At 36.5% G+C, this 18,083-nt stretch overlaps 1 protein-coding gene across 2 annotated transcripts; it reads right to left on the bottom strand.

The window, feature by feature from the left end:
- Positions 1-117: 117 nt before the first annotated feature.
- Positions 118-8,870, bottom strand: LOC310715986 (verrucotoxin subunit beta-like). 2 transcript variants are annotated; one of them, XM_083522745.1, is made up of 12 exons: positions 8,756-8,870; positions 8,289-8,384; positions 3,473-5,232; positions 3,122-3,241; positions 2,502-2,584; positions 2,199-2,388; positions 2,013-2,126; positions 1,488-1,589; positions 1,288-1,376; positions 997-1,189; positions 803-916; positions 118-583 (listed from the first exon to the last, which is right to left on the bottom strand). In XM_083522745.1, exons 2-12 carry the CDS (start codon positions 8,377-8,379, stop codon positions 539-541), a joined length of 2,901 nt encoding a protein of 966 aa, XP_083378871.1. In that variant the 5' UTR covers positions 8,380-8,384; positions 8,756-8,870; the 3' UTR covers positions 118-538. The 2 variants fall into 2 exon arrangements, with proteins under 2 accessions (XP_083378871.1, XP_083378872.1); XM_083522746.1 differs by having other exon boundaries at positions 8,289-8,381; positions 8,756-8,858.
- Between the last annotated feature and the right edge of the window lie 9,213 nt (positions 8,871-18,083).

Genomic DNA, 18,083 nt, shown 5'->3' with positions numbered 1-18,083 from the left:
TTCACATTAGGTTTACAGTGACACATTATGTATCGATTCTGTCCAAGAAAAGAAAGTCAGACAATGTTTCAAACTTTATTTTATTATTTATTTAATGATTACAATCATTAGATTGTAATCTAATTTAAAATCATATTAGATTGAAAAAGAAAGAAAAGAAAAGGAAAATGTCAACTATAGAACTTTTGTTACCACAACTACAGTAATTTCCAGACCTCTATTGCCTCTGTTATTGAAAAATGTGTTTATCTAAAAAGCATATGTATAGAAAAACCTACATTTATTAACTGAATATTTGCTGCTCCAAAGGTAATTATGTTTAGATTAAATGAAAGTAGCAGTATCATTAAGTATTGTTAAATGACAACAAAATCGTAGGAAGGATATATGGCATAATTTCCAACAACAATATGCAAAGGAAATCTAATAAAATAAAATCATGAGAAAAAATTACTGAATAATTAAAAGACATTTGTTGTCATCCTGATGAAGTTGAGAAGAATGAAGCAAACACATGCTTTTGGGAGGTTCTGAATCTTCAAATATATGCAGGATAGGTGATTTTCAGGGTAACAGTTTTCACCTGATAAAAAAATTAATCTTCTTTAACATACAGGTTTATTATCATTAAAACAAATTTATTAACACAAAATATAACCTTGATATTTTGCACATTTTTACTTCAATGATTTTATAAAGGTTTTCTTTGCACAATGGATTTCCTCAAATGTTCTAGGTTAAACACTGAAGTTGTCAAGAAAATACTTCATGATAACACAGTAAAATAGTAAAAATAACCTACTTCAATAATGCTGAAGTTGTTCATGAAGACGTCTCCATCAATTCCAAGTGTAGTCACTTTGTCCACTGGTAGGCGGTGATCGAACGTGCAATATTTCAGGCCATTCACAATCACCTGAACAAATAAAATTGACCCATATTTAATCAGTTTGTTTAAAATTCCAGCCATTGTTTAATTTATAAAAAATATCAAACCTCATAGTTTTCTGGTTTAACAACTATGATGATATCAAAGGCTCCTCCTCTGACAAATGGGCCTCCAGGTCTCACAAGTTGATCGTCCCATGTCCAATTCGTGCAGCTGTTAAGGACCACACAATCCATGCGGGGGTTGAAGTAGAATGCAACGTCTTGAGTTTTTGCCCCAGTGTACAAAATAATCATAAATCTGCAAGAAATAATTGTAACACTTTAATGACTGTAAATCTATAATTCCATAATGAATTTCTTTTAACCTATCATCAAGTGAAGACACGTGCTCCATACTGATCACAATCTGAAGCAACAACCCCTTGGAAGAATAAAGCAACACCAGCTCTCAGGCCTCCAGGAATTGGTCCAGAATATTCTTTGCTCTGTTGTGGTTAAGCACAATTATTTTTTAAGGTAAACCTCTAGTCATGTGATTATGTTTTTATAAATCTGCAATTTTTCAGCTTTTCTGGAGATGACAACAAATTACTCACCGGTCTGCTGACTGGATGTGGTACATCAGACTGGATGTCTGATAGTTTTGTGCGTGAGATCCCTGAGTTTAGTTCTTTATTAAAGGTAGATGTGGTCCAGTTCTGGAGACAGCAGAAATACTTCATGATTTACAGAAAGGAGGCAGATGTAGAGGACAGGGTGGTATGGAGACGGATGATCCGCTGTGGCGACCCCTAATGGGAGCAGCCGAAAGAAGAAGAAGAAGAAGTTCAAATAAGATTAAGAGCAGGACTACAAAAATTAAAAAGGCAGATTAACTTGGTGTGTAGTTTTCAAAACTGTATTTTTTTTATTTAATACTTACATTTAATGGTTATTTTCACTGTTTATTTTAAAATGCACTTCAATATTAATATTCAGTAAGCAGCAACCAAGGCATCACCATAATATATTCACAATATATTCAAAAGTAGTGTTTAAAGGCAATGTAATCTGTGCTTTATCATGATTGATTAAGTAGTAAGTCACTGCAAATGTCAGAGATCACTGTGTATTTAACTTACCTTGACACTGCCAACACTGTTAATTATGACGTTTTTAATTATTTTAAGTGCATTGACTTCTTCCAATGGCCTGAGGTGCTTGAAAATGTAACATCTCTTTCCATTTAAATATACCTGGAAGAAACAGATACTGTAGGTTATCATTTTCATATTATTTATATTCAATTGTTCTTTAACTGTTCATACCTCATAGCCTTCTGTTTTGATCACAATGAAGATGTCAAATGCTGATCCTTCAGAAAGTTTATATTCTGATGTGTGTTCTTGGTATTCCCACCTCCCATTCCTCAAACTGTCACAGCACGTCAAGGCATTGAGCTCATGCTTTATGTGAAAAGCGACGTCATCCTCGTTTTTCAGAAAATTAATTATAAACCTGTGTGTAAAGATTAAATGTGCTCTCATTAATTTTTATTAAGTTTTATCAGGTCCATGGTCCCATAAATAGCAAATAACCACTTGATCAGGATCAATCACATGAATACATACGTTTGACCAGAAACAACTCCTTGGATGTAAAAAGCCATGCCTGGTCTCAGCCCTCCAGGAATTGCATATATGTAAGGAGTGTCCTGTATTGAGTATAAACATTTAACATTCATTAATTTATAATAGAATGTGTTTATCGAAACCAAGCCACACTCAAGTTTAATTCACACTTTATATGAATTATTTTACTTTCCAGCAAGACAAATACACAGTGGTCATCTACATACTTGACTGGAAAAAAAGTATATCTTACCCACTTCTATTTTTGCTGTGCAATATTACTTTTGATTTATTTTTCTTTATAACAAAAACTGTTCTTTAAATGTGCAATAACACTGTTTTTATCAATATTATTACATTTTATTGTATTTATTGTTTTTAAAAAAGTGCAACTGAAAGCTTCTTTAACCAAAACAAATTCCAATACTTGGCAATAAAGTTCTTTCTGAATCTAATTATTATTTTTATTTTCATTAAATCTAAAATTTACCAGTAACTGTCATTATCCTGACATGTGTAGTGTATATTTTCAATAGAAAATAATGTATTATTATTATTTTTATTATTATTATAAATTAATAATATGACTTAGGAACTTATTTTGAACTGTTGCTACTCACAGGACTGCTGACAACATTTGTAAGCTCTGAGTTGATAGTAGAGGGAGACCATCGTGACATTCCCATACTGGTCATTATTTCTGTCCTTAATTCATTTAAGTTAGAAAGCATGGAAAAGTTCTGTGGGGAAAAAAGTTTGCTACGTAAATAAATGTAACATATACATATAATAATACATGTTTACATATTATACATAATTCATTTGAATTATTCTCATTTATACCTTTGATTAAAATAAGTGTATTTAAGTGTAAAGAATAGACTCCATCAGATATTTTTTTTAAATTGTTATTATACATTGTTATTAAAATAAAATTCAAACAAGAAATTAAAGTAGTTATAATAACTAACCCATGACTGGCCCACTGTGAATGTGTTGCGCTTCTTATTAAAGGTAAAGGAGACAGAGTCGCTGGCTTCACTCACTCCTACATCACTAACAGCTCTGTATCTGACCCAGTATTGTTCTCCTGGCTTTAGTTCAGTCAGTGTGAAGCTGGTCTGTGCATCTGAAGTGTCTGTGACTTTCCATGTGTCAACATCAGTTGCTGAATCAGTTGGCGGTGTCGTCCTGTACTCAACTCTAAACCGTACCGTTTTTCCAGATGTGGATTTGGAAAACTTCAGAGTGACATTTTCATCACTGGTCTCCAGCACAGGTTTGAGTGGTTTGGATACAGGCTGGAAATTAGGATCTGTTAGACTGCCCTCCTGATAAAGTCGGATGGAGATTCCTGGATTGTTGGAGTCAGATATGGAGGCAGTGATGAATTTGACTTTGTTGTTATTTTTATTGGCCTTTGAAAATGCAGTAAAGAGAGAAAGATTCTGCCTCATGCGCTTGGAAATGTCGGGAGAACTGAACCAAAACTGTGCATCTTGGAGAGAGAACAGTTTCTCTTTTGTTTGCTCAGGTTTTGTAAAACCTCCATGATGCAGAAACTCTTCTGTAGCTGCCAGGTAGGAGTCTTCATACTTTAGAGATGTAAAAGCCAAACATACTACCACATCTACCATATGATCCAAAATGTTGGAATTTAATGAACCCAATGTTGTCACAACCTTGAGGTCATTCGGCAAACAGGAACTCAGTATACTCAATTCACTCATCATGTAATCTAACCACTGATTCATTTTATCTGCTGTAAAAGGTGATGTGTAGTGGATGGTCAGTATGTCCCCCAGTGCCTTTTCCTCCTGTGTCCCACCCCGAATATCAGGCAAAATAGTGACCAGTGCCTTCTGAAATGCTATCTTATAACCAATATGAACATCCTGAAACTTTTCCAGTCTGGCTTTTACATCAGGAAAATTATCTGTCATTTGTTTTTGAATCAAATCATTGCATCTTCGTTCTACTTCTCCCATAACTTCCAGCACTTTTTCTGTTTTATGCAACAGACTCATGCTGATTTCTCTCTCCAACTTTGCAGCCGCTTTATTCAAAAGTGTGAGAGGATACAGCCACACAGTCACTGGTACACCTTTATTTTGTTGTTGCTTCATTAGAATGGGCAACTTCTTGTACACGTCCAATGCATCTTTGTATGTGGTTGGATTTTCTTCAAGTTCAAAGTCACCATAAAATGTGACGCTGACATTCTCAGCCACTTTCTTTTCCTCTTCAGTCATCTTTAGGGACGCTTCCCCCTCTATTGAAATGGTAGGAATCTTCTTGACCACTGCATAAAGTTTTCCTTCAACATTCTGTTTGTTCTCATTTTCTGCACTTGTATGATCAAACACCATAAAAGCGTGAGCTCCATACAATACAGCTGTAACTACATGAGTGGCTGTTTTCTGCTCAAATACTTGTGGATAGGTAATATGGCCAAGCTCCTTCATAGTGAGTTGTTCGAAACGTGTCGTCTGGCTGTATTGCATGGTAACTCTGGACTGATGTGCTGAGGATTTGTTATCATGCAGGTACTTTGCTGATCCTCCAACCTCCACCAACCCACATAAGAAACTTGCTTTAAGTGAAGCACTTATATCTAGGAGGTTGGCTTTATCACTGAGAGTATCAGAGGCAGCAAACTTCAAATGTGTTCTAGGCTGCTGATGCACATCAAGGTCATCATGCAATGCCTTTTTATCCCATAAAGTAACTCCTGAAACAAGAATGTGATAAGTGATAGCTTTATCAGAAATATTCATGATTTATCAAATATCATGCTTGCTCAATTCTGATTGGTCAGAATATCTTAAATACTTTTCTAATATCAGCAGCTCTGACAGTAGCACAGCAGTGTATTCAGAAACTATTTAGACCACATTCACTTAAAATGTTATGTTGCAGCTTGATACTACAATTGTTTAAATTGTTTATTTTCTCATTAATTTACACTCACTACCCCATAATGAAAAAAAATAATTCTAGAAATGTCTGTTTTTTTTTTTGTTTTTTTTTTTTTACAAAACCCTGAAAAATCACATGTATAAGCATTCAGACCCTTTACTCAGTACTGAGTTGAAGCACCATTAGTAAAACAGGATCTCCAGAGCTCAGTCAGAATGACCTTCAGGTTCTTGGTCAGCTCTCTTCACAAGTGCTTCACCCCTGTTTGCTCAGTTTGGCTGGAAGAACAGCTCTTGAAAGAGTACTGGATGTGCGATACTTCCTCCATCTGAGAATTATGGAGGCCACTGTGCTCTTGGGAATCTTCAGTGCAGCAGCAATTTTTTTGTAGCCATCCCCAGAGGGTCTGAATACTTATATACTGTCAGCGTCCCACTGGGGAGTGCGTTAGCCCAAATTTAGAGACAGGCAAGAAGACGAGATGAAGTCCCTAATAATTTATTTAAATTAAAAAAACAAAAGTAAAAACGAACAAAATAAAATCCCAAACAAACGCCTATTTCAAACCTAAAGACACAAAATAAAACAGAAATCAAAGAATCCAAATGTGCAGCCCAAGAAACTAAAACGAGCATACCGAGACAAACCGGTGTTACACAAGAATCTGTAGCATTTATATTTTGAGGGCGCTATTGCTAAAATGCAGCTTAAAATGAATCTTTAAGAGAAGTTCTTTCCAAAAACACCGTAAATGTAAACATGAGTGTCCTGTTGCTGTGCACAACACCTGGAACGTGCTTGGAGAACCATCTGCTGTCGTGCTGGGGAGAAACAGATGGATGCGCCAATTGAATTCTTCAGAAAAGAGTCATTTAAAGTACTAAACAAAACAAAGCTATTTCAATAATTTTGCCATTTGCCATTGACACAGAAAGACTCGAATGCTCTTCATATTCACTCTGTTGATGCCAAACCCTCTCTGTTTTATGCAAAATGCATAAAACAAATGGTGGTCATGCCAGGTACTGACTGGTTTTTGGACCCCCAATTCAGTAAAACTGCACATTTTAGTGTGGTCAGCCTGAGGCACACCTGTGCAATAATCATGCTGTCTAATCAGCATCTTGATCTGCCACACCTGTGAAGTGGAGGGATTATCTCAGCAGAGGAGAAGTGCTCACTAACACAGATTTAAACAGATTTGTGAAAAATATTTGAGAGAAATAGGCCTTTTGTGTACATAGAAAAAGTTTTAGATCTTTGAGTTCAGCTCATGAAAATGGGAGCAAAAACAAGTGTTGCATTCATAATTTTGTTCAGTGTGTGTCTAAAAAATCATGGCAGAAGAGAAGCCAAAATCATTCAAATAGCTTGGTTTTGTGAAACACTCTAAATGACACTTGTCTGAAGAGGTCATTTGGTGCATCCATCTGTTTCTTCCCAGCACGACAGCAGACTGTTCTCAAAGCATGTTCAAGGTAACGTGCACAGCGCCAGGCGCGTTCTCGCACCAACATTTAATGAACAGTGGCCGCTGATGTTTGAATTTACGCTGTGGAACTTCTGCGGATTATCAATTTTAAGCAGCATTTTAGCAACACCGCCCTCTAGGGCCACAAAATAGGATGGTCATATAATCTGGTGTAGCACCAGCAAAAGACCAGAACAAAACGAGGGCTATTTATACACACATGAAGCGAGTGTAGGATACTAAGAATCGGCTCTTAGAACCGCCTCTTTCGCAAACGACACATTTTGCAAAAGACCAGGAACATCGTTCGCGAAAGAGTCAGTTCATCCACAAGAGCCGATTCTTTGTATCGTACACAGAGCGACAGAGAAGATGGATTTAGTGGCGGTGAGGCCTTATGGAGCTCCTTATTTCAAAGAGCTGAAGATCCATTGAATTTGTGGGAGAACAAGGCTTCAGTGTACCTACGCCTACCTACCTACTTACGCAACATCGGTATTCTCAGAGAAAGTTTTCTCTAAAACAGGAGAAATACTCGTGGAGAGGAGAAATCGCATCAGTCCTTCTAACCTGAGACATCCGGTATTTCTGAATGCCAAACTGCACTAATTTGTATTTATTTGTTTGTTTATTTGATTTGTTTGTTATAGTTGCTGGTTCTGTGTTCAGTTGTTCATTTAAAAGGTTTGATTGAAATGTTAAACAATAGTAACTGCATTGCTTGCAATTAAAAGAAAACATAAAAATAAGGCTTTTATGAAAACACTGAATAATAAAATTGCTTAGTAACAAACAAAGCTTTAATGATTGCTAAATTAGGCTTAAATAGAAAGCTCCGAGTGATACTAAATGAAGAGCCATTTGGGAGTCGTATAGAGCCGACTCTTCTAAGGGAGCCGAGCCAAAAGAACCAAATCTTTGAAAAGAGCCGGACCTCCCAATACTACAGGCACTACTGCACGTGGAAGGAAACCATCCCCATCCCCCGGGTCCTAATATATACACTTTTTTATTCCTTTTATATATATATATATATATATATATATATATATATATATATATATATATATATATATATATATATATATATATATAATAAATAAATTAGGTTATCTGTTTTTACTTTGTCATTATGGGGTGTTGAGTGTAGATTAATAAGAAAAAAATTATTAATTTGAATGTTTATAGGTGTTATAGGAAAAAAATGTAATCCTGAAGCAGATTTGTATGTGTGCACCCTTTCTAATTTATGTTTTTTAATATACATTTGGTTTCAGCCCTCATAGAGTAGCTATACGGTTTAAATTATAAGGTTTGACTTGTTTTGAACACTTCATGTAAGCCAAACATGTTCTTATATTTTATAATTGCATAGAATATTTTATTGTAAAATGAACCTGGAATGAAGGAATCCCTGCGGCAATCATACAGCATGCCTGGACACAGAGGTCTTCCCAGGGCTGGTATTACCATACATGTGGAATCCATGACTGCTGCAAATAAAAAGAGGAAAAAACAGAGAACACTGATAAATGCATAAATCTGTGTAGATGTAAATAGGACAATGTGGCATGAATAAAGCTGTAATAATTCAAGAAGCTTGTGGGAGTACTAGAAAATTACTGTAAATGAGAGGAAAATTTATGATTGCATTTCTTTTAATATTTTTAATGATTTGTGATTCACTTTTTGTAATGTCTTTGTCTCGATCAGAATTCTAGAGGATCTAGGACCATGTGAGGGATCTGTTGACTGCCTATTTTTTCTTTCTTGTTAAAAAAGAACGTTCTTGTTAAACAACGAATACACACTAAAATATCTACACTCAACCTATTGGAGAATTATTAGAAGAAAGCTACTTTACCTGAAATGTTTTCACAAACGTCCGGGATTTCTGGTGTTAATGTAACCAGTAGAGAAATTAGAGGACGGGGACCCTATTTATGAAAACGTGACGAAGTGGGTGGAGAAAAATGCCAGCATATACTGCCCACCTTAGGCACGCCTTAGAGTATAAATTCATATTTTAAAGTAATAAACAGTCAAGGAAGAACTAGTCAAGCAAGGGACAGGTGAAGCATTGAAAGTAGTACAGAATAATTATGGACAAAACACCCAAAGGAGGTAAAGGAGACTTCCAAGAACACAGAGATAATTACTAGAATGTGCATAAGTAAATAGTAAGAGTATGCACCAGTAGAGAGCACTCATTACGTATTGCAAAAAATATCCATATGCATAAATTTCTAAGCATAATTTAATCAGCTAATTACACTTTTTGGTCAAATGTATTGTCATGCTTTTTGCTTTGTTATTATGAACTGGGAAAATATGTAAATACTTTGTAATGATTATTTTAACAATGTACTGATTATAATCATTAAATAAATTATAAAATTGACAAGTTTGACATTGTCTGATCTTTCTTTTCTTGGCTAGAATAGATACATAATGTGTCAGATTAAATCTAATATAAATTCTCTCTTAAAGGTATTATAATATATTGCATAAAATGACTAGAGGCAAAACGCAAATGAACTGAAGCTGATCATAATCACATGTTTATACATCAACCAATTACAGTAGAATTATATCCTAATAATCATTTACAATCAGTAATACATGAGTTTCAAAGTGCATCTCTTCACTAACATTACTATGTGCAAACTCATATCTCACATTACTACAGAACTCACAAAGGAAAGGGGGAAAAATGAGAGAAAGATTTATTTAGCTTAAATGAAATGCATAATTAAGCTTAACATAGTGTGATAAGCATAAAAAACATATATAGCAGAATATAACTTTCACTTTAAGCAAGAATATATATAATAAGAGCACGCTCTATAATAAAATCATCTAGCACTCTAAGCTTTATGTGAGCGTTACCCATTAAAACAATAAGTAAACATAAATAAACCCATATAGAAAAGGTAACTGAACTTTGGTAGAATGTACAAGGGACATTTCACACCTCAAAATAATGTTGAAACAAAGAAAACCAGCTTGAGAAAAAAAGTTATTTGTGAGGTGACTGTGGCAGTGGCAAAGCATCACAATGTGGTGAGACACTTTAGGATGTGTCACAAAATTTTTCCTGCTAAGAACCCACTTGTCAGCATGAAAAACAGAAATAAATGATGCTGTAGCATCTTATATGTAAATGTATATGTAGATAAATATATGGATGGTTCCTAGTATGGGGTAAAACATTGTTAATAATTATTGTAAGGAATAGGGCTGCAATTAACGATCATTTTAATAATCGATTAATTGGACGATTATTTTTTTCTGATTAATCAGTTAAAAAAAATAAATGTTTAACATTTAAACCAAAGTTTAAACCATATTCTGGTTACCATAACTATAAAAGAAAAACATAATTCAGGTATTTATGTATAAAAGTGTACTAAAGTAAATGAGCAAAAGCAAGATCTTGAGTTAAACTAAAAGCTTTAGAAATGGGGTTATAACCTTTTCCAGACTGATAGATCTCAATTACTTTCTTTTCTCATTTGTTTCTGAATTTCTTTGGATTATGTCTAGCTTTTCAGGATCTTTTGGTCAGCTTCACTTTGTCAGGCTGGTGTAATTTGAGAGATTTCTTGATTGTAAAAAGGTGTGGCAGTAATCAGGCCTGGGTGTGGTTAGAGAAATTGGACTCAGGTGTGATAAACACAGTTTTAACAGGGGGCAAACACTTTTTCACACAGGGCCATGTAGTTTTGGATTTTGTTTTCCTTCAATAATAAAAACCTTCATTTAAAAACTGCATGTAGTGTTCACTTTTGTTATATTTTACTAATATTTAAATTAGTTTGATGATCTGAAGTGTGACAAACATGCAAAAACATAAGAAATCAGGAAAAATCTTTTTCACACCACTGTATTATTAGGATATAGATATTGTATGCATTTATTTTTTTTTTTTGTCTACAAAAAGCCAAGGAGTTGTATGCATCTTTGTTCTGAGAGTTTGATATAATGTGCATTTGCGACTTGTATTTAACTGTGCAATTAATGCATTTAAGGTGATATTTCTACATGAAATGAAGCTCTCAGAAATGTGTCCAAATTTGTGGACTGCTATGAGAATGTTTTACTCATCCACTGACGGTAGCTGAAGCAGAGTGGAACTTTTTAGAGCTGAAACTAATCAATGGGGTGGATAGTGGGTCTTAATTACTACAGTACTACATACTTAAACATTCAGTTCAGCATCAGTTCAACAGCAAGCAGAATATATTTAGAATAATAAATGAAAGAAACTCCTGATTTTAACTTGCCATAGCACCCGTGGCCTTATTTGCGTAATTTTAGTGAAGTTGTTGAAAAGAAGGTTTGGGCTCATTATAATTTATTAGATATCAATCAGTGTTTAACTCATAAATATCATTCTATTAATAGATTGGTGTGCTGAGAGTAACCTTAGAGTCTTTTCTCATAAAACTGAGTTGATTAAGAAAAGAGTCTTGTGATAAAAATAGTAAGAGGACATTATGACCATAATAAATCCTGGTATTTGGATACCTAAGTAAATACTTTTGTACTTTTACTCAAGTGAAAGTTTAAAGGGACACTTTTACTGAACTCATATTTTACCTACTGTATCTCTACTTTAACTTAACTACATGCTTTATGTACTTCATCCACCACTACTGTTTTATATAGAGAGGAGAAAAACACAAATTAAGTAGGAATGAGCGAGTACGAAAAGGGGTTGGACGGTTTCATGAAATGTGTCTTGTATCTTGCATCTTATTTTCTGCATAGTTTCTTGCAATTTCTCATTTTCTGTAGCTAAGCAGAACAAGTTTATACATCAACCAATTACAGTAGAATTATATCCTAATAATCATTTACAATTAGTAAGAAAGAGTCATGTGTCTGAAAGATTGACTCCTAGAAAAGGAGGTTGGTACATTACTATGTGCAAACTCATATCTCACATTACTACAGAACTCACAAAGGAAAGGGGGAAAAATGAAAGAAAGATTTATTTAGCTTAAATGAAATGCATAATTAAGCTTAACATAGTGTGATAAGCATAAAAAACATATATAGCAGAATATAACTTTCACTTTAAGCAAGAATATATATAATAAGAGCACGCTCTATAATAAAATCATCTAGCACTCTAAGCTTTATGTGAGCTTTACCCATTAAAACAATAAGTAAACATAAGTAAACCCATATAGAAAAGGTAACTGAACTTTGGTAGAATGTACAAGGGACATTCCACACCTCAAAATAATGTTGAAACAAAGAAAACCAGCTTGAGAAAAAAGTTATTTGTGAGGTGACTGTGGCAGTGGCAAAGCATCACAATGTGGTGAGACACTTTAGGATGTGTCACAAAATGTTTCCTGCTAAGTACCCACTTGTCAGCATGAAAAACAGAAATAAATAATGCTGTAGCATCTTATATGTAAATGTATATGTAGATAAATATATGGATGGTTCCTAGTATGGTAATACATTGTTAATAATTATTGTAAGGAATAGGGCTGCAATTAACGATCATTTTGATAATTGATTAATTGGATCTGATTAATCAGTTTTAAAAAACAAAAAGTTTTACAATTTATGTTTTATTTACTATAACTATAAAAAAAATTCAGTTATTTATGTATAAAAGTGTACAAAACTTTTTTTGCAAAAGCCAGATATTGAGTTAAACTAAACGCTTTAGAAATGGGTTTATAACCTTTCCCAGACTAATAGAGCTCAATTACTTTCTTTTCTCATTTCTTTCCGAATTTCTTTGGAGCTTGGCATGATGTCTAGCTTTTCAGGATTTTTTGGTCTACAACCAGATTCTAAAAAAGTTGGGACGCTGTACAAATTTGAATAAAAACAGAATTCAATAATGTGGAAGTTTTAAATTTCAATATTTGATTCAGAATAAAACATAGATGACATATCAAATGTTTAAACTGAGAAAATGTAGCAATTTAAGGGAAAAATAAGTTGATTTTAAATTTAATGGCATCAACACATAACAAAAAAGTTTGGACAAGGCCATGTTTACCACTGTGTGGCATCCCCTCTTCTTTTTATAACAGTCTGCAAATGTCTGGGGACTGAGGAGACAAGTTGCTCAAGTTTAGGAATAGGAATGTTGTCCCATTCTTGTCTAATACAGCCTTCTAGTTGCTCAACTGTCTTTGGTCTTCTTTGTCGCATCTTCCTCTATATGATGCGCCAAATGTTTTCTATGGGTGAAAGATCTGAACTGCAGGCTGGCCATTTCAGTACCCGGATCCTTCTTCTATGCAGCCATGATGTTGTAAGTGATGCAGTATGTGGTCTGACATTGTCATATTGGAAAATATATTGGATTACAACTTGGGTTGTCCTTATCCTTTTTAGTCCGGATGACATGGCATCCCAGTTTTCCCAAAAGATCTTCAAATTTTGATTCGTCTGACCACAGAACAGTTTTCCACTTGCCAGAGTGCATTTTAAATTAACCTTGGCCCAGAGAAAACGTCTGCGCTTCTGGATCATGTTTAGATATGGCTTCTTTTTTGACCTATAGAGTTTTAGCCGACAGCGGTGAAAGGCACGGTGGATTGTGAAACTAATCAATGGGGTGGATAGTGGGTCTTAATTACTACAGTACTACATACTTAAACATTCAGTTCAGAATCAGTTCAACAGCAAGCAGAATATATTTAGAATAATAAATGAAAGAAACTCCTGACTCTAACTTGCTATAAAACCCGTGGAATTATTTGTGTAATTTTAGTGAAGTTGTTGAAAAGATAGTTTGGTCTCATGATAATTTATTAGATATAAATCAGTGTTTAACTCATATCATTCTATTAATAGATTGGTGTGCTGAGAGTGACCTTAGAGTCTTTTCTCATAAAACTGAGTTGATTAAGAAAAGTGTCTTGTGATCAAAAATAGTAACAGGACATTATGGCAATAATAAATCATAATAGTTGGATACCTAAGTACATTTGAAGGCAAATACTTTTGTACTTTTACTCAAGTGAAAGTTTAAAGGGACACTTTTACTGGAGTCATATTTTACCTACTGTATCTCTACTTTAACTCAACTACATGCTTTGTGTACTTCATCCACCACTGCTATTTTATATAAAGTGGAGAAAAACACAAATTAAGTAGCGAAACACGAGTACGAAAAGGGGTTGGACGGTTTCATGAAATGCGTCTTGTATCTTGCATCTTATTTTCTGCATGGTTTCTTCTCAATTTCTCCTTTTCTGTAGTTAAGCAGAACAAGTTAACACACTGTGGTTACAGTGAGTGTGTTTCATATCCGGTACATTTATCGTCTATATCAGCATGTAAAAAAAGGACTGATGTTTTGCATTTTACATACAATGCATATATCCTCTAGAATAAAAGTTATATAATAATAATATAATAATATTATAAAAATGTTCCTATTATCAATTTGATCACAAGATTTTTTGCTTAATCAACTTAGTTTATGTAAAACAATTCAAAAGTTACTCTTAGAACACCAATCTATTATTAGAATTATATTAATGATTTAAACACTGATTGATATCTAATAAATTATCATGAGCCCAAAACCTCCTTTAAAACAATAAAAAAAAAAATCTTGCAAATAAGCCCACAGGTGTTGGGGCAAGATACTTATCCATCACTTCCATTATTTATTCCTTTCAAAATGTTCTGCTTGCTGTTAAACTGATGCTGAACTGTATGTTCGTGCTAAATAGATACCACCAACCGGCAATAGTGGTTCCAACTTGAATGACGCCTGGGTGAACAACATCATGACCTAACGTCTCCCCTTTGATTTATTTTAGCTTTGAAAAGCTTATCTCTGTACACTGGAAGAGTAAAACATATTCTCAGAGCAGTCAACAAATTTGGATACATTTCTAAAAGCTCCATTTCATGTAGAAATATCACCCTAAATGCATTTATTGCACAATTAAATTCACATGTCATTGTGCACAATGTATTAAACTCTCAGAACCAGGAACTAGACAACTCCTTCGCGAATTGTAGCCATAAGATACATACAACATCTATACCCTTATAATATGTCTTTTTACCTGCAACAGTCAGTTCATGAAATAAATAATAAGGCCTATACTTTGCATAAGCTAATGCATTTTTAAGTAAATAAGCTAAAAACTGTATATTACTTAGATTATGCTGTGTTGCCTGCTATGCTTTTGTGCATATAGCAACAGTATTGTTTAAGAAGAAGGAGGATCATAGGGTGACGTATAAGAGTGGAGGAAGGTGCACACAGGTGGACTATGTTTTATGTAGAAGATGCAACCTGAAGGAGATTGGAGACTGTAAGGTGTTGGCAGGGGAAAGTGAAGCTAGACAGCATCAGATGGTGGTCTGTAGGATGGTTTTGGAGTTTTAAGAAGAAGAAGAGGAGAGTGTATATACATTATTATACAGTATATAAATCCTAAACAGTTATTTACACTGAATGTATACATGCTGCTCTGCCATTTGTTGTACTGTAAAGATCTCCCTTGTTCTTGTCTTTTACTTGATCAGTTATGCACACAGTTATGCATACTTTTTTAGTAGTTTATACTGTATCCTATGATTCCTTTAAGGTATCTTAAAATACTTACAGTATGCATGCCTTTGCCACACACACACACACACACACACACACACACACACACACACACACACACACACACACACACACACACACACACACACACACACACACACAGCCTGAGAGGAATGAGAAGCCTCCAGCAATGAGGGAAATGTAGTTTGCACAAAATACTTTTCTAGGAATAACTCTTCAGAAAAAATGTTTTTATTCATATGTCTTGTTGTCCCTGTTACAATGTCATGATTTTAAATGCAGTTTACTATGTGCACATTCATCATGTTTTGGAAATAAGCAAAGGATGCACTTTACAGGTGCAATATTGTATTGCATCAGTATTTATAGTGGAATTGCAAAGTCATCCATGTACTTGATGTTAATAGGAAGGTATGCGCAGAACCCGCTTTGTTTTTTTGGCATTAGATTCAACCAAATTTTCATTGGTTTGCAAAATTGGTACTTATTATGACTAAAATTTTTTAGCTAGTTTCTCAAAACAACAAATCAAGACATACAATGCATTGGAAAATGCAAAGTGGGAAGTGGAAAACTGGCTCTTGAGCAAGGAACTTAACCTTATGGTTAAATATATGCAAAAACAGTCAACATAATGTACAACAGTAAAACAATGATGTAATAACATATGATAAAGTACTTCATGGTAGCCATGCTAAAATAGTAGAAAAAAAAAAGAAAAAAAAAAAGACCTACTTGAATAATGTTGATGAATGAAGATTTTCAAATGTGTAGTCACTTTGTCTACTCGTATCTGGTGATCCAACGTGTAATATTCCAAACCATTCACTATCACCTTAACAAATAACAAATGTAACCTTATTTAATCCATTTAATTACAATTTTAAAATCTTAATTAATTACTCTAAAATATCAAACCACAAAGCCTTCTTGTTTAACAATGATGATCATATCAAACGCTCCTCTTTTGACAAATGGGCCTTTTAATTTCTCATAGTGACACTCTGATGTTGTCAGGGTGCGAGCGAAACAGGAGGCGGACGCCGGAATACAGCTCGCTCAGGTTTAATGACAAGAGTGAGTGATAGAGAAATACAACAGCACACACACATACGCGCGCATGCGCGCAAACACACACATGCACTAACACGCACGCACTCACGCATACACAAGTCCTGTGAGAGAGTCCGAGGTACGCTTGGGAAAAAGCGTTGCGGATCGGAGATGCGCGGAGGAGAAGCGAAGCCGGTACCGGATAGCGGAACCCAAATAGAACGGGAAACAAAGAACCCACACATCCAGCCGTACATAGAGTCCAACACATGCAATAATGAACGGCGAGTGGATGTGAGTGAGGGGTTTATGTAGGAGCGGGGTGGAGTGATGATGAGCTTCAGGTGTGCGTGGTTTAACCTGGAGCTCCAGAGAGAGAGGAGGCATGATTGGTGATGAGCTCCAGGTGTGTGTGGTTAAACCTGGAGCTCTAGGGAGAGTGGAGGCATAGAGATCCACCAAAGGGGGGCGTGGCAGGTGGATCCCTGACATTACCCCCCCAGAGGGGGTGGCACCCGACGCCCCAAACCCACAGATGTCCAGAGGGCCAGGGCACTCGGAGGAGGATCCTGGTGTCCGTCCAGGGTCGAAAGGTCCGTCCAGGGTCGAAAGGGGCCTGGTCAGAGCCGCTGCGGAACCGGGGAAGGCCGGGAAGGACCTGAGGCGGAGTGACAGCCCAGGCGGAGCGCAGGAACCGGACGATGCCCTTCCCAGAGACACGGGACGGAAAGACATCTTCAGCGGAGGACGGAGGAGGAGAAACGGCTTCGGCATAGGACAGGGGCCAAGCTGTGCCCGCAGTGGAGTCCAGAGGCTGAGTGACCTCCACGGCAGAGACCCGAGACCGAGTGAGGCACTCGGCGGCGATCAGGTGCGGATTGACGCCCACCGGGGAGGTCTAGAGCGGAGTGATGTCCAGCACGGAGAATTGGAACGGACTGACGCCTTTGGCAGAGACCTGGGCCGAAGGGGTGCCAACCACGGGGATCAGGAGCGGAGCTATGTCCGTAGCAGAGACCAGAGAATAAGTGATGCATTTGGTGTAGACCGGGAGCAGAAAAACGTCCTCGGTGGTGTCCAGAGGCCGAGTGATGCCCACGGCGGAGATGAGAAACGCAGTGACACCCTTACCGGGGCTGTGAGCCTTGACGACACCTTCAGAGGAATCCCGGAAGTGCATTGTCATCCTCCGGGGGACCCGGAGGAGAGACGTCACCCGGAAAGGGACAAGGAGGTGTTACATCGCCCGGAGAGGAACCCGGAGGCGAAGCGTTGCCTGGGGCGGAACGCAGAGGCGTGCCTCCACCTTCAGATGGTCTAGGAGGTGTGGCTTCGCCTTTTGGGAAAATTGGGGCTGAGGCAACTTCGTCAGAGGAGCTCTTTGGTGACACGTCGCTATCGGAGGAGCTTGGGGCTGTGGTGTCGCCCTCAGAAGCGTCTGGGACCGCGACATCACTGCCGGATGGCTCTGGAAGCGACCTGGGGCTCTGAGAGGAACCGTGGGTTGCCATGCCACCGTCACAGGCAGACGGAGGTGATATGACCTCCTCCTTGCGGCCAGGCA

Source organism: Silurus aristotelis, assembly GCF_946808225.1.
Source record: "Silurus aristotelis genome assembly, chromosome: 20".
Taxonomy (NCBI): domain Eukaryota; kingdom Metazoa; phylum Chordata; class Actinopteri; order Siluriformes; family Siluridae; genus Silurus; species Silurus aristotelis.
Note: the sequence above shows the minus strand (reverse complement) of the source record. Positions and strands in the feature narration are given on the sequence as shown.

Excerpts from the sequence above, each read along its gene's own strand:
- LOC310715986 (XM_083522745.1), bottom strand. The coding sequence starts at position 8,379 with ATGGATTCCACATGTATGGTAATACCAGCCCTGGGAAGACCTCTGTGT. Across the intron at positions 5,233-8,288 it reads CAGGGATTCCTTCATTCCAG|GAGTTACTTTATGGGATAAA; the intron begins GTTCATTTTACA and ends TTCTTGTTTCAG. Across the intron at positions 2,389-2,501 it reads GGAGTTGTTTCTGGTCAAAC|GTTTATAATTAATTTTCTGA; the intron begins GTATGTATTCAT and ends CTTTACACACAG.